The sequence below is a fragment of the Artemia sp. Qi Xiang Cuo genome, chromosome 6 (assembly GCF_049724085.1).
Source record: "Artemia sp. Qi Xiang Cuo chromosome 6, ASM4972408v1, whole genome shotgun sequence".
In the NCBI taxonomy this organism is placed as follows: Eukaryota; Metazoa; Arthropoda; class Branchiopoda; order Anostraca; family Artemiidae; genus Artemia; species Artemia sp. Qi Xiang Cuo.
Window position 1 is genome coordinate 26,297,938 of NC_142799.1, and position 14,740 is coordinate 26,312,677.

At 32.8% G+C, this 14,740-nt stretch overlaps 1 protein-coding gene across 1 annotated transcript in view; it reads right to left on the reverse strand.

Moving 5' to 3' along the window:
* Positions 1-497: 497 nt before the first annotated feature.
* Pez (protein tyrosine phosphatase non-receptor pez) overlaps positions 498-14,740 on the reverse strand; it is a 77,837-nt gene continuing 63,594 nt past the window's right edge. The window contains exons 14-16 of the mRNA XM_089090111.1: positions 10,239-10,398; positions 6,313-6,491; positions 498-2,044 (exon numbers count right to left, since the gene is read on the reverse strand). Coding sequence (XP_088946237.1) covers positions 1,916-2,044; positions 6,313-6,491; positions 10,239-10,398 — 468 coding nt within the window. The 3' untranslated portion in view covers positions 498-1,915. The remainder of the gene's footprint in view (positions 2,045-6,312; positions 6,492-10,238; positions 10,399-14,740) is intronic.

Sequence of the window (14,740 nt, forward strand, 5' to 3'; positions counted from 1 at the left end):
AGCAATAAGTTCAGTCTACTGTTATATTTTTCTATAAAGTTAAAATACTTTTAGCTGAATAATATTCTTTCTATTTCTGCCTAAATTCCGATTTTTTAAATTTTGACGAAAATACCATAAACTAAAAAAAAACTAAAATAAAAACTAAAAAAAAAAAAAATGGTGGGGAATAATATAAATCCTCCAAAATATAAAAAAACATATTATAGCATAACATTAGTCTAGCCACACATAAATCAGATTCTGATTTCAAATAATTTCTTATCAAATTTGAACAGGACAGTGTTTTCATTGGCTGACAAACCGTTTTATTAGCATGTCTGTGCTTATTATTAGTAATTTCATATAGAGAAAATTATTTTACCGAAAGATTAATATATATAAATATATGTAATACGGTTTGTCAGTACGCTTATATATTATATATATATATATATATATATATATATATATATATATATATATATATATATATATATATATATATAATTCTTCTGGATATAAACTGACACATTTTGACCCGCTCGCGTGGCTACCAATGATTAATAAATTAATTCTAATTTCGCATTAATGTGATTTTTTAAACCAGCACCATTTTATAGTTCAGTAGCACTGTGGAACCGTGATCCATCCTAGCCACCCCTGTAAAAAATTATAGCAATTTTTACACAAAAACTTTATGTTTTGCCACAAACTACGACAAATAAAAATTGATAGCAGTAGAGGGGAGTGGTTTTGTCCTCCCCTTGCCACGAGAGTCAAGCTTTCTGAGATGCATGTACAGGCTGAACTTCGGTAAAAGTGGAAAGAGATAGTTTTAGGCTTTGACAGAATGTTTTTAGGTCAGTAAAAGGAATTTTCCGAAATGGAGTAATAGCCCAATATTGGTAATACTGAAAAATAACAGCTGAAAAACACTGAATAACATCTTAATTTCCTGAACACTGAAAAATAATAGCTGAAAAACACTGAATTGCTGAATGTCATTGGCATGCGAGATCATATGAGTCTTGCTCAGTTTCATGGATGGTTTTCTGGATCAGATTCAGGGACAGAAGAAGTGAAACTGTTTCAAAACTCATTTGAAACCCAGTTATTTATCTATAGCAGGAAATCATCAACTTGCTAGCAAGCTATATCTCTATGGATATGTATTAGGACAAGTACATCTCATGCGACAGGAACAAATAAATCTAGGGATATATATGTCTCAAGCAGTGGTTCATTTTAACCAGTTTTGCAAACATCTCAGCTTACTGGTGATATTAGAGGTGACGAAATTAAAGCAAGAAATGTCTCCTATTTTAGCATGGAGGAACCAATTTCACCCCTTCCACCAAGACAAATGCTTATCTGTAGAGCATCAAAGTGATGCTAAACAATAACTGGATAAAATAGTACTAAGTAAATAATCGAAAACTTGATTTTGGAACTTGAGCATGCATTAAGTCTCCAAACTGGTGTTTGATAGTTGACCCGGCCCTTGGGCTGAACTGTTGGTGGCACCATCTAGACTAACAGTAAGTAAGCACTCAACTCGACACAATATCTAACATAACAAAGGTCCAAATGGCTGAAAATGGGGGATACGCCAAAACAAAATAAAAGAGAGAGAGAGAGAGAGAGAGAGAGAGAAAGAGAGAGAGAGAGAGAGAGAGAGAGAGAGAGAGAGAGAGAGATAGAGAGAGAGAGAGAGAGTGAGAGAGAGAGAGAGAGGCAGAGAGAGAGAGAGAGAGAGAGAGAGAGAGAGAGAGAGAGAGAGAGAGAGAGAGAGAGAGAGAGAGAGAGAGAAAGAGAGAGATAGAGAAGGAGAAAGAAAGAGAGGAGGGGAGAGATAAAGAGAGACAGCAAAAAGACAAACAAAAACTAAATAAATAAAATTAAAAGCTAAGAAGGAGTAGACACAGCCTGCCCTTTAAATGAGTCTCGATCCTTTTAAGTAATTGATGAGAGCTTGATAAACCGCCCTGTATTGCCCCAGTGCTGGCACAAAATTCATCCGTTGCTGACGTAAGTGAAGCAGCATCTTTGACACATCCACATCCTGAAATATTTAATAAAAACTACAATTTTGGAACTTGGCCTCGACCGAGTCCGTTGATTTTGAATTGAAGTTATCAAGTATTTTGCAGTAGGTTGCATAGGTTGCATCAAGACATGACTAATTGTAGACAGAGAAAAGCCAAGATAGATAGACCAAGTAATTGAGAGGCAAATGTTTAAATGGCTGGGGCATGGGTAAAAAGTGGGAGTATGCATGTCTCTCTTATTGGAACATACTGGTTTGTTAGTTTTTGGAAGGGCATGCCTGCCTAAAACCTCAGGCATGCTGACCAAGAATTTAAAATTGACATAAGACCGTTAGATTGCCTATAATGAGAGGCAAACAAGGCACGCCCGCCTATGGTCTTAAGAAGCTTGACCAAGAATTTAGAATTGACATGGACCATAAATTTGCTTGAAATACCATAGGACCATACCCATCTATGGAAAATATTTTGTCGTCTAGCGTTTTGAACAACAAAGCGCCGTCAAAACCGAATTTTGACAACTTTGGATTATCATTGTTAAGACTGAATAATTTAAAGTAGTTTCACTTCAAGCACTGAGTAATTAGAATATTAATGTATATATTTTTATTGAATTTTAGATTACAACAATCCATAATATGCCACTAATATTGGTAGTTCTCTTTTTCCCCGTATGATATGGTTAAAATCCACTACAAAAGAAATTGAAGCTGGACGCTTTTGGGATTCCATTCTACTGGGAAAGTGACCCAGCTGACAACCGACCGTCTTTGAATCGAATTTTTTTTTCGAATCGATAAAATTTTTAGTTTAGACACCCTACCAAATTTGGGACAAGTAAATACTACTCCTTTAATTTGACATGTAATTTCTATCTATATAAAATTTCCCAGAAAAAGAGTACATGCCAGAGTTACCTGTATCTTTCAGTAGTTAAAGGAAATGCACAGTTGTCTCAAAACATGTCGTTTATGACCCTAAACAAAGCTAGATAGTGGCTATATAGTGGGTGCTCTTTCCTGACTTAGGCTAGGTTCAGACAGGAGTTGCATTTCACTTTATAAGTCAAACACGTCGTTTCAACAGGAATATCTTTACGTGTAAAAATATTCAGTTCCCCTCTGATAAAGATCAGATTGAAGAAATTCAATATCGATTGATTGTTCAATTATAAAATTGGTAATCTTTGTACAAATCGAAACATTTTTTTTCTCCAAGATACAAAAAAAATATGGTTTTTAGCAGATTTTGTTTTCAATTACAATATATCAGAAAGAATTGCCAGAATGACGTCACTAGACACATTTTTTTTACCCTGTACCATAGCTTACTTTAAAAAAAAAAAAAAAAAAAAAAAAAAAAAAAAAAAAAATCAATAACACACATAATCAGATATCCCACAAAGCCTCCACGGACCAAAAACAGGAAGATCACGAAATAAAAAAATCAAATATAAAACAACTAATCAATTAAGCACACAAAATTCAAAAACATATACGGACAAAATAGAAAAAAAAACAAAAAAAACAGAAGTGCCAAAAAGAAAGAGATTTCATTAAAATATGACGAAATCCACAACTGAAATCATACAAAGCTGGATTCCACAGACCTGGCGATATATATATATATATATATATATATATATATATATATATATATATATATATATATATATATATATATATATATATATATATATATATATATATATATATATATATATATATATATATATATATATATATATATATATATATATATATATATATATATATATATATATATATATATATATATATATATATATATATATATATATATATATATATATATATATATATATATATATATATATATATATATATATATATATATATATATATATATATATATATATATATATATATATATATATATAGTATATAGTATATATATATATATATATATATATATATATATATATATATATATATATATGAAGAAAAAAGATCCCCATCTAATAAATTAAAGGTTAGAATTAATCAACAGGAAATCATCCACTAGACGTTTTTTAACCATTATAAATATATATATATAATGTATATATTTAACCATAATATATATATATATATATATATATATATATATATATATATATATATATATATATATATATATATATATATATATATATATATATATATATATATATATATATATATATATATATATATATATATATATATATATATATATATATATATATATATATATATATATATATATATATATATATATATATATATATATATGTATATGTATATATATGAAGAAAAAAGATCCCCATCTAATAAATTAAAGGTTAGAATTAATCAACAGGAAATCATCCACTAGACGTTTTTTAACCATTATAAATATATATATATAATGTATATATTTAACCATAATATATATATATATATATATATATATATATATATATATATATATATATATATATATATATATATATATATATATATATATATATATATATATATATATATATATATATATATATATATATATATATATATATATATATATATATATATATATATATATATATATATATATATATATATATATATATATATATATATATATATATATATATATATATATATATATATATATATATATATATAGAAGAAAAAGATCCCCATCTAATAAATTAAAGGTTAGAATTAATCAACAGGAAATCATCCACTAGACGTTTTTTAACCATTATAAATTTTCTATGACAAACTACAAAAATAATAAAAAAAAATTAGTAAGTACACTTATAAAAAATTTAATAAATTAAAGGTTAGAATGAACCAATAGGATTGAAATGTAAAATATTGAAATAAAAAAAAATATATATAAAAAAATATCACCAACAATTTATAAATTAAAACTAATTTAAAAAATAAACCACCCGACGTTTGAATTTGCGGGAGGAATAACTGCCTCGAGCGACAGCTGCAAGTGTATTCCATATTTTTAAAGTTGCAACCAGAGGGCTAAAATAAGACCGTGAACAAGGTGTGAGCGGGAGTACTATTTAAGGGACTTAAATTATAAAACAGCCAAGGTTATATAAAGAGCTTTCAGATACAAAAATAGAAGGCTGAAATATAATTGGAAGAGTCCCATGCAACCGTGCAAAAGTAAAGGAAGCACATGCAAGGTCATAAACTGAATGGAGTTTTGAACTGAGTTTAGCTGTAATATGCAGTAGTTATAACTTAGCCGACTATATTCAATTAGAATATATCAGCCTGAATTCACAGAGCGATGTCACCTGACAAAATTTTCTTACCTTCTACCAAAGCTTAGCTTTAATATGCAGAAGTTACAACCTAGCCAGCTCAGGTAGGAAAACATTATAAGTTAAAGACTAAACAAACTGATTCAAACATAACGTGTATAGAGACAAAGGATTTCCCTCTAAGTCTATTTAGTTTGAGTCGTGAAAACAGAAGATTTCACAACTAAGATACTTTCTGGTAGCTGTGACATTTTACAAATCCAAACATGTGACCGATGTAAATCTTTACATATTTAGTTGTAGTGTTACATATTTAGGCAACATTTTATGCTTTTTTTCTGGGGGGGGGGGTGAGAGTGAAGGAGGACGGGTCATTTATTGAATTTTTTTATACTTTAAAATAAAATTAAGAAATTAACTGATAAAGAAATTTGGAAATGTTTAATATTTAAGGGGGGATTTCACATGAAAAGTGTGTGAACGCTGTCAGCCTTTAAAATAAATGAAGGTAAATAAAGACTGGAAATAATAAATGACAATAATAAATGATAATAATAAAAGACTGGAAATAATAAATGAAGGGATATAAAGACTGGAAATATAGGGAAGACAAATAGTTGAATGCTCAAGGTTACAAAGACAGTCCCTTATATCAATCAATCTCTTGAAATAAACCATCTCTTAATCTTTTCAATTAACCACAAAGATGGGTAACATACGTGCGGATCCGCCAAGCCTTCATTGATGTGGGCAGTAACAATTTCTCAGGGGAATTTCCCTGGGAGGAGGGGGTCATAAATCGAAAAAAAGTATTTTGGAATTTTTTCTTTAAATTAAGGGTTGTTGGGAGATTTCCGCCATTTTATCTGAACAGCTGTTGAATTATCAATATATTAAAAAGAAAACACATAAAGTAAATTAGAGATAGGAGTTGAGTAAAAGAAAATAGCTTTAAAAACGAAAAAACTTAAAAGCTAAAAGAAAAAAGGAGCTAAACAGAAGAAAACTTACTGAGTTAAAGTCAATGGAATGTCGAAGGATGTCAAAGAGTATAAAGACTCCTGCTCTTCCCACGCCAGTTGCACACTGCACATATACAGGACGATTCCTATTATATGAATAAACAGGTTTGTCGGGAGATTCCGCTACTGTTGCCATCTTTCGGATGGATTCTAGTTCTTCTGATAGGGCTATAGTTGAATAGTTACAATTAGTAAGAACAGAAAAATATTGTACCTTGTGCGATTACATTAAGCGGATACGGTATACGAAGACAATATCATAGGCAGCGCGCTAGCGCTGCCTAAGTAAAGAAAGATGTGGCCACAATGTATTTTTTTTTTGTTTTTTTTTCTCCTTACCCAAGCACTTCGTATGGAAGGAGTTGTCGTAAAAACTTCGAAAAGGGCTCATTCGATTGTAAATTGGAGTGGCTAGTGCCCTTTTTAATAGTCGAAAGTGATTGGAGGGCAACTAGCCCCCCCTCCCGCCCATCATTCCCCCAAACACATCCAATCAAAATTTTGAGATAGCCATTTTGGTCAGCGTAGTTGATTTCCAGATAGAAAATATCTTTTTGAGGAGGACACTCCCCCACAACCCTCGGGGCAAGGGTTTTAAGTTATGCCCTGAGGGCATATAAGAACAATGTTGACACAATGTACAATTTATTATTTTTTTTCTTTAAAGCAGGGCACTTCATATAGAGGGGATCGTCATAGAGACTTCAAAAGGGGTTCATTCGATTGGAAATCGCGAGTTCTAGTTCCCTTTTTAATAGTCGAAAGTGATTGGAGGGTAACTAGCACCCCCCACGCCCATCATTCCCCCAAACAAATCCAATCAAAATTTTGAGATAGCCATTTTGTACAGCGTAGTTGATTTCCAGATAGAAAATATATTTTTGAGAAGGACAGTCCTCCACAACCCTCAGGGCAAGGGTTTTAAGTTATGCCCTGGGTATAAGGTTTTTATAGAAGGTGTTGTCGTAAAAACTTCAAAAGGGGCTCATTCAATTGGAAATTTAAAGGGCTAGTGCACTTTTTAATAGTCGACAGTGATTGGAGGGGAACTAGCACCTCTCCCACCCCCATCTTTCCCCGGGACACATCAAATCAAAAATTTGAGATAGCTATTTTGTTCAGCGTAGTTGATTTCCAGATAGAAAAAATGTTTTTGAGGAGGACACTCCCCCACAACCTCCGGAGCAAGGGTTTTAATTTATGCCCTGAGGGCATATAAGAACGATGTTGGCACAATATACTATGTATTATTTTTTTCCTTTAGAGAAAAGCACTTCACATGGAAGGGGTCGTCGTAGAAACTTCAAAAGGGAGATTGAGAGTTCTAGTGCCTTTTTTAATAGTTGAAAGTGATAGGAGGGCCAAACACATCTGATCAAAATTTTGAGATAGCCGTTTTGTTCAGCGTAGTTGATTTCCAGATAGAAAATATGTTTTTGAGAAGGACACTCCCCCACAACCCTCAGGGCAAGGGTTTGAAGTTTTGCCCTGGAGGCATATAAGGTTTTTATAGAAGCCGCGGTCGTAGAAACTTCAAAACAGGCTCATTCGATTGGGAATTCGAAGGGCTAGTACCCCTTTTAATAGTCAAAAGTGATTGGAGGACAACTAGCACCCCCCCCCCCCGCGCCCATCATTCCCCCAAACAGATCCTATCAAAATTGTGAGATTGCCATTTTGTTCAGCGTAGTTTATTTCCTGATAGAAAATATATTTTTTAGGAAGAAACTCCCCCACTACCTACAGGGCAAGGGTTTTAATTTATGCCCTGGGGGCATATAAGGTTTTTATAGAAGGCGTTGTCGTAGAAACTTCAAAAAAAGCTCATTCGATTGGAAATTCAAAGGGCTAGTGCCCTTTTTAATAGTCGAAAGTGATTGGAGGGCAACTAGCCTCCCCCCCCACCCATCATTTCCCCAAACACATCGAATCAAAATTCTGAGATAGTCATTTGGTTCAGCGTAGTTGATTTCCGGATAGAAAATATGTTTTTGAGCAGGACACTCCTCCACAACCATGAGGGCAAGGATTATAAGTTATGCCCTGGAGGCATATAAGGTTTTGATTGAAATCGTTGTCGTAGAAACTTGAAAAGGACTCATTCGATTTGAAATTCAAAGGTGTGGTACCCTTTTTAAAAGTCGAAAGTGATTTGAGGGCAACTAACCCCCCTCTCACGCCCACCTTTTCCCCAAACACAGCCAATTCAAATTTTTAGATAGCCATTTTACTCAACTTAGTTGAAAGTTTAGGAAATTAGGTCTTTAAGGACGACAACCCCTCCCCTTACAGCCCTCAGGGCAAGGGTTGTAAGTTATGCCCTGGGTCATATAAAGTTTTTATTGAAAGCGTTGTCGTAGAAACTTCAAAAGGGATCATTCAATTAGAAATTGAAAGGGCTAGTGCCTTGTTTAATAGTTGAAAGTGATTGGATAGCGACTAACACCCCTCTCACGCCAATCATTTTCAAAAACACATCCAATCAAAATTTTGCAGGCCAAACTATAAAGTCTTAAAAAACGAAACGATTTAAAGTATTATTTTCTTTTTCCCTGCAAAGACTATGCCAATATAAAACGAACAGAAATTAATTTAAAAAACTTTTTCCACAAAATAAGTTTTTCAAAGAAAAGTAAAGAACTCCATTCAACAAAAAATGAGCAAAAATAAAATCAAATAATCTACCAAGCGTGAAACTACCACAAATCAGCATCGATAAATAAATGAAACCCAAAACGAACAGAAATTACAATAATTAACCGAGTCGAAATCAAAACGAGCAGAAATTAACATAAGTAGGGTGCAAAAACCCTATGCCTTCCCAAGGCCAGAACAAAATTTGCACTTTACTGAAAAAAATACAAATGAATGTGCATTGTCAGTTTAATATACATATACTGATATTTAGTAATAAAAATGTTTATATTATTTGATTTATTAAAGTTGTAAAAGTAAAAACATTTGTATTTGTGAAGATCGCAAGATGATTTTTAAGGTACCATATGACCATATGACAAACTATTACGAGTTCGAAACGAGCTAGACGTTGTTCCGTACACTTAATCAACGGAGAATACTCTGAAAGAGGTAAACAATAAACCTGTGCAAATAAATAAAAGATCAAAAGTCAATAAAAAAGTAACTTGACCCCTCAAAATATCCGATTTATATATATATATATATATATATATATATATATATATATATATATATAACATTTTGACGTGTATATAAAGGGACAGTCCCTTCCTCAACCCTCGCTCTTAATGCTTAAGTTTGACCTTTTTCATAATTCTTTAAGAAAGACTGCTCGAACACACTTGTCGTTGGATTTGAATAAGAATTTTATTTAAAGAACTTTGGAGACAGACTTTAGTTTAAAGAGCGAAGGTTGAGGAACGGGAAGCCTCCTTGATATATGGAATAATTTTTGATTGTTTTAAGTCTTAATGTTATTCCTTACTTTCAGCACTAAGCGAGGCAAATGAACACTACCTGCGTACAATGAAACCATACTACCATACTATGTGCAGCTGTGCAAACCATACAAACCATACTATGTGCAGCTATGCAATCGAATTTTGAATCAGTACAATGCTTTCCAAAATTTTAATAGTCCAAAAACAAACATCACAAATAGTATATGTTACATTGATAATATGCTATCTTAAGTGTTTATATTTAACTTGCAGCTCCCAGCAAGTCTTCGCACTCCATAGCAGCAAAGGTATAACAAAGATTGAGGGGTTTGAGGGGTCAAATTACTTTTCTTAAATCTGTTTTTTTTTTCTTTAATTAAATACAACAGAAGAATGAGGAAAGAGATTGAGAATTGCATTGCAGATTGAAAGAGGTTTCAGGCGGTTAAACGCTGGAACAGTTTGTCAGAACTAACTTATAAATTAAAGTCAATACCAATTAGAGATTCCGGACTAGTTGGTAGTCCCCCTTCAGTCCATAGTGTGAAGTGAAGATGCCATATAGTTCTTTGCGTACCAGATTGCATATTTTTCACAGATAGTTGTGCCACTTGACAGACCATGCTTGAAAAGGACTTAATCTTTGTTACACGAAACTGAAATAAAAGAGAGTAAATAGAAAACACTAAAAAGGCTCCGTGGTTATACAGATAATAAACGAAGTATTCTCCTCGTAAACGAAACATAGTTTTTGATATCATACTAAAGATTTTTCCAAAGGCCATGAAAAGAAATCGCTTGGTCCAAAAGGTTCGTTTGGCCCAAAAGCCCTTAACCTGCGTTCATACTTGATCGCAGGCTATACATAAATACATTTTTTTTATGAGCGTGTCAACAGAACATAGTTCCCATTTTTATTTTTGCAATTTTAGAATATTTTTTCCCGTTTTTTATATGTGCTTTTTAGGTTGTGAAAATTTTCCTTTATGTCTACTTTTTACAATTTATACAATTTACAATTTTAGGCTACAAAATCAAAGAAAAAAAATATATAAATTTAATATAATGTTTGCTCCATAAGAGGCTTCTCATAGGTTTTAAATTACCCATTCAGAACAATATTTTTTTTTGAGAATTTAAAATTCAGCAATTTTAGAATATTTGCAATTGCAATTTTAGAATATTTTTTCCCGTTTTTTATATGTGCTTTTTAGGTTGTGAAAATTTTCCTTTATGTCTACTTTTTACAATTTATACAATTTACAATTTTAGGCTACAAAATCAAAGAAAAAAAATATATAAATTTAATATAATGTTTGCTCCATAAGAGGCTTCTCATAGGTTTTAAATTACCCATTCAGAACAATATTTTTTTTTGAGAATTTAAAATTCAGCATGAAGGCGGAAATGAATTACACAACATAATCTTTAATCCATTCAGAAAATGCTTGTAACTTGTTAAGATTTCGAATTTTAAGATGACAGGCCGAATGGGCTCATAGCACTGTACATTTTAAAGGAAATACCCTACACGTAAATACAGGGCTCAGAATTAGTCCCTAATAGTTCCCAAGGTTGCGTTTTTTCGCTGAAGTTCCTTTTTATGTAGAAGATCCATGAACTCCTCCAAAATCCTTATTTGGGAGCATGGTGAATTTGAAAGACCCCTTTAAGATAATATAGCTTCTCGACAAATCCGGTTGCACTGGTATCCGGTTGCACCGGTTGCACTGGTATCCCGCTGTACACGTCGCTGTTCAAAAATAAGCAACAAAAAAGTGGGGACTTGGTCTGCGTCAAAAGTTTCTGCTAACTGTTGTAGACATAGATAGCTAATAACTGCACAACATTGCCCTGTATGGGGGTGGAATAGATGAGTCATATTGTCGTACTACCAAAGAATCTAGAGCAATAATGACCATTAGGGTTGGTGAGATTAGCCCTCTACTTTAGACGGCTATCCACTGAAAAAAGCAATAGAGGCGGATCACGAAGTCAGCAAAAATCAGGCCCTGAACTACTAGCCCCTTAAGAAAGGCTTTGTGGATTATATTTATATTGCAAGTGTCAATATCTAAGAGGCCAGACTTCCTCTCCTCTCGCATATTTTTGTTTAGGAACGAAGCTACTCTTTTATTCACGTTGAAACATCACTTCCCTGAATCAGAAACCTTCCCAATTTAAGAGAAGCGTTAGATATAGCAATCTCTAATCTCTCAATCATTTCCTCAGCTGTGGCATGTCAAACGAAGAAGGTTTCCAAATGCCACATGACCAATTCCCATAGGTTTGGTGGAATAATTCACCAATATCTTCCACTAAACATTTACGAAAGTGGGGATACAGTGCTACTGTAAGCATATAGCTAATTTTGGTTCTGCTACGGCTGAAGTTTTTCGACCTGTCATACAACGCGATCTTTGATCAAAATAGCCCATTAATCTCGTTGCAAGACAGTACTGACATATCTGAGCTAGCGTTCATAATAGACCATAAAATATCTGCAATAAGTCTAGCGCTGGCGTTAGAGATAATCTTATTTAACTGGCTTGCTCTATCCGTGAGCCACTGGGCATTTCAATTCGCGGCTAGTTTGAGCTCAACCTTATTTCAACATATTCTTCATGTTATGCATCTTCAGAATGTCGTATAAGCGATTCCATCCATCAGCATAGTTGAGGGTTTTTATCACGAATTTTGTAGAAAGCAAGCTCAGCATTAGATTTACTTCTGCACAACAAACAGAGATTAGCTCGACAGTTGCATTTCGTGCAGACTGCCAAGAATAGAAGGAAAAAAAAAAAAAATCCGAATAGCCGAAATTTATGCAGCTATCAAAAACAAAACAAGGTTTAAAAGCAAAAGGAGAAGCAGAAGACTGGGAACTGGAGAAGCAGACTAGAAAAAAAGGAGCCTAACTTCATTATAATCAAGGTCCTATTTCTTATCTAGAGAATTATAATAAAACAAAAAGTTAGGTAGCATAAAAATAGGCAAACTCGAAAACCATAGATAGAACAACATCAATCAGAAGTAAGGAAAAGAAAGAAAGAAAAAAAGAAAGAAAGAAAGAAAAAGATCATCAATCCTGGTAGGCCTAATTAATGGGACGAAAAGAAGATAGAAAATGAATTTGCACACCATTCTTGACCAAAAACCCAGATTTTAGGTCTGTTTGCAGTAGAGTGGCTTAAAACGAGAAAAATATGACTATTTTTGTGGAAAAAAATTGCAGCAGCCCTGCCAGGGTGATCATAAAATCCAAATTTTTGCTTCTGATGTAAAACATCTCATTATTTCAGATCTTAACGTCTTTAAAAATATTTTGTCGCGTAGGGAAGTTATTCCTAGGAAAGCCCTCTACCTCAATATAGTATGGAGACATAAGCTAAAACCTGTTCAATAGCTGGAGCTGGCTAGATCTTTGATGACCATCTGTTTAATCGAAAGATTCGACAAATTGGAGGCGGCTGCCCATTTAAATATTTTTCTATAATGAACATTATTTTGTCTAACAAAGGTCTCTTTCTATTTTCCGAACCTGACTTTCCGAATGTTAATTGCGTAAGTAGTGTTGCAACTGGTAAAATTGGATATTTTATCGTAATTTTACAGTCCCCCGTAAAATCGGTATTTTACCGACTTTAAGTTTTTTACCGGTATTTTACCGATATCTTTCATATTTTACTGACAAATTTTAGAACTCCTTGCAATTTTCAGAGCACAAAAGCACGAAAAGGCTGGCAGAAAAAAGAATTGTATATAATTTGTTTTTGTGTATTGCTCTGTTCCCTGGTTTAAAAGGCCGTCTGTCTGACTTGTGTCTCTTATTATCAGAACAATTAAGTGTATTATAGTACAGGTAATTATAATTTTTAAATGGTGAAATATTAGCTGAAATAAAATTTCATTAGTTCTGTGAATTGTTAAAGATAGAAAGAGCTAGGAGCAGGATTGACATATGACAGACAAGAAAAAAAATAATAATATTAAATAGCCGAGGAAAATGTCAGCCAGCGGACAAAAAAGAAGCAAAAATGATAGAGGCAGATATTTCGTCTGGGACTTTCACCCAACCGTCTTCAGTGTTCAAAAACAAAAGAGGAAAACTAACGTTTTAAATTAGCTCTAACTGAGCAGAAGAAAGACTGAATAAAAGGAAACAAAAAACCAAAACAGAATAAGTGAAAGACTATTCAGCTATTAGATTAGGGAAGAATTCTCTGCTTAGTGACTTAGTATGTCTACTGACTTAATTTTCATTAAAAGTTTGGTCAGGTTATCTTAATTTAAGGTTAAACTGAAGAAAATGTGTTTTGAATCCTTTAATTTTAAGTTATAGTAAATTGGGTTTATAGGAATGTCTCCAGTATCTGATTAAAAGCAAGGTCTCTATTTAAGGATTTTTTTTTATTTTAAATGCCTTCCTAAAAGAATGCGGGAAGCCATACTTCAAATATTAAAGTTGCCTCATAAAAAAAAAACTACTTGATCTGGATTTTCAATAATATGGAGGGCCAAAGTAGAATCAATATCCTCATTTTTATTTTAGATATCAAATCTTAGAGAAATCTTGTATTCATGCCGCATTTTCTTAAGGAGGCAGTGTTAAAACCCCTGAAAATACTCCCCTCCTACGGAATATTCCCCACTGCCCCGCGGAAAATTTCCTCCTATTTTCCTCTTAGATAATTCCGGATTTTCATTAGAAGCGAAATTGAAAGTTCTACTCTCCTGTTTAAGTAAGGGACAATCGTATTAAATTACCTATAGTAGAAACCCATTAGAGTTAAATGTTTTAATCTTTGTTCGTTTACTTTTTCTCAGAAGTACTTCGCGGGGAAGTAGTGGTCGAACAAGCTTTGGAGGAGGCTTGTTCAATTGGAAATCGAAAGTTCCAGTGCCCTTTACTAAGATTTAGCCTGCTTTTCAACCAATCGCTACCGAATGAGTTGTTACTGACTACAGTGTCTAAAAGAAATTCTTATTCTAGTTTAA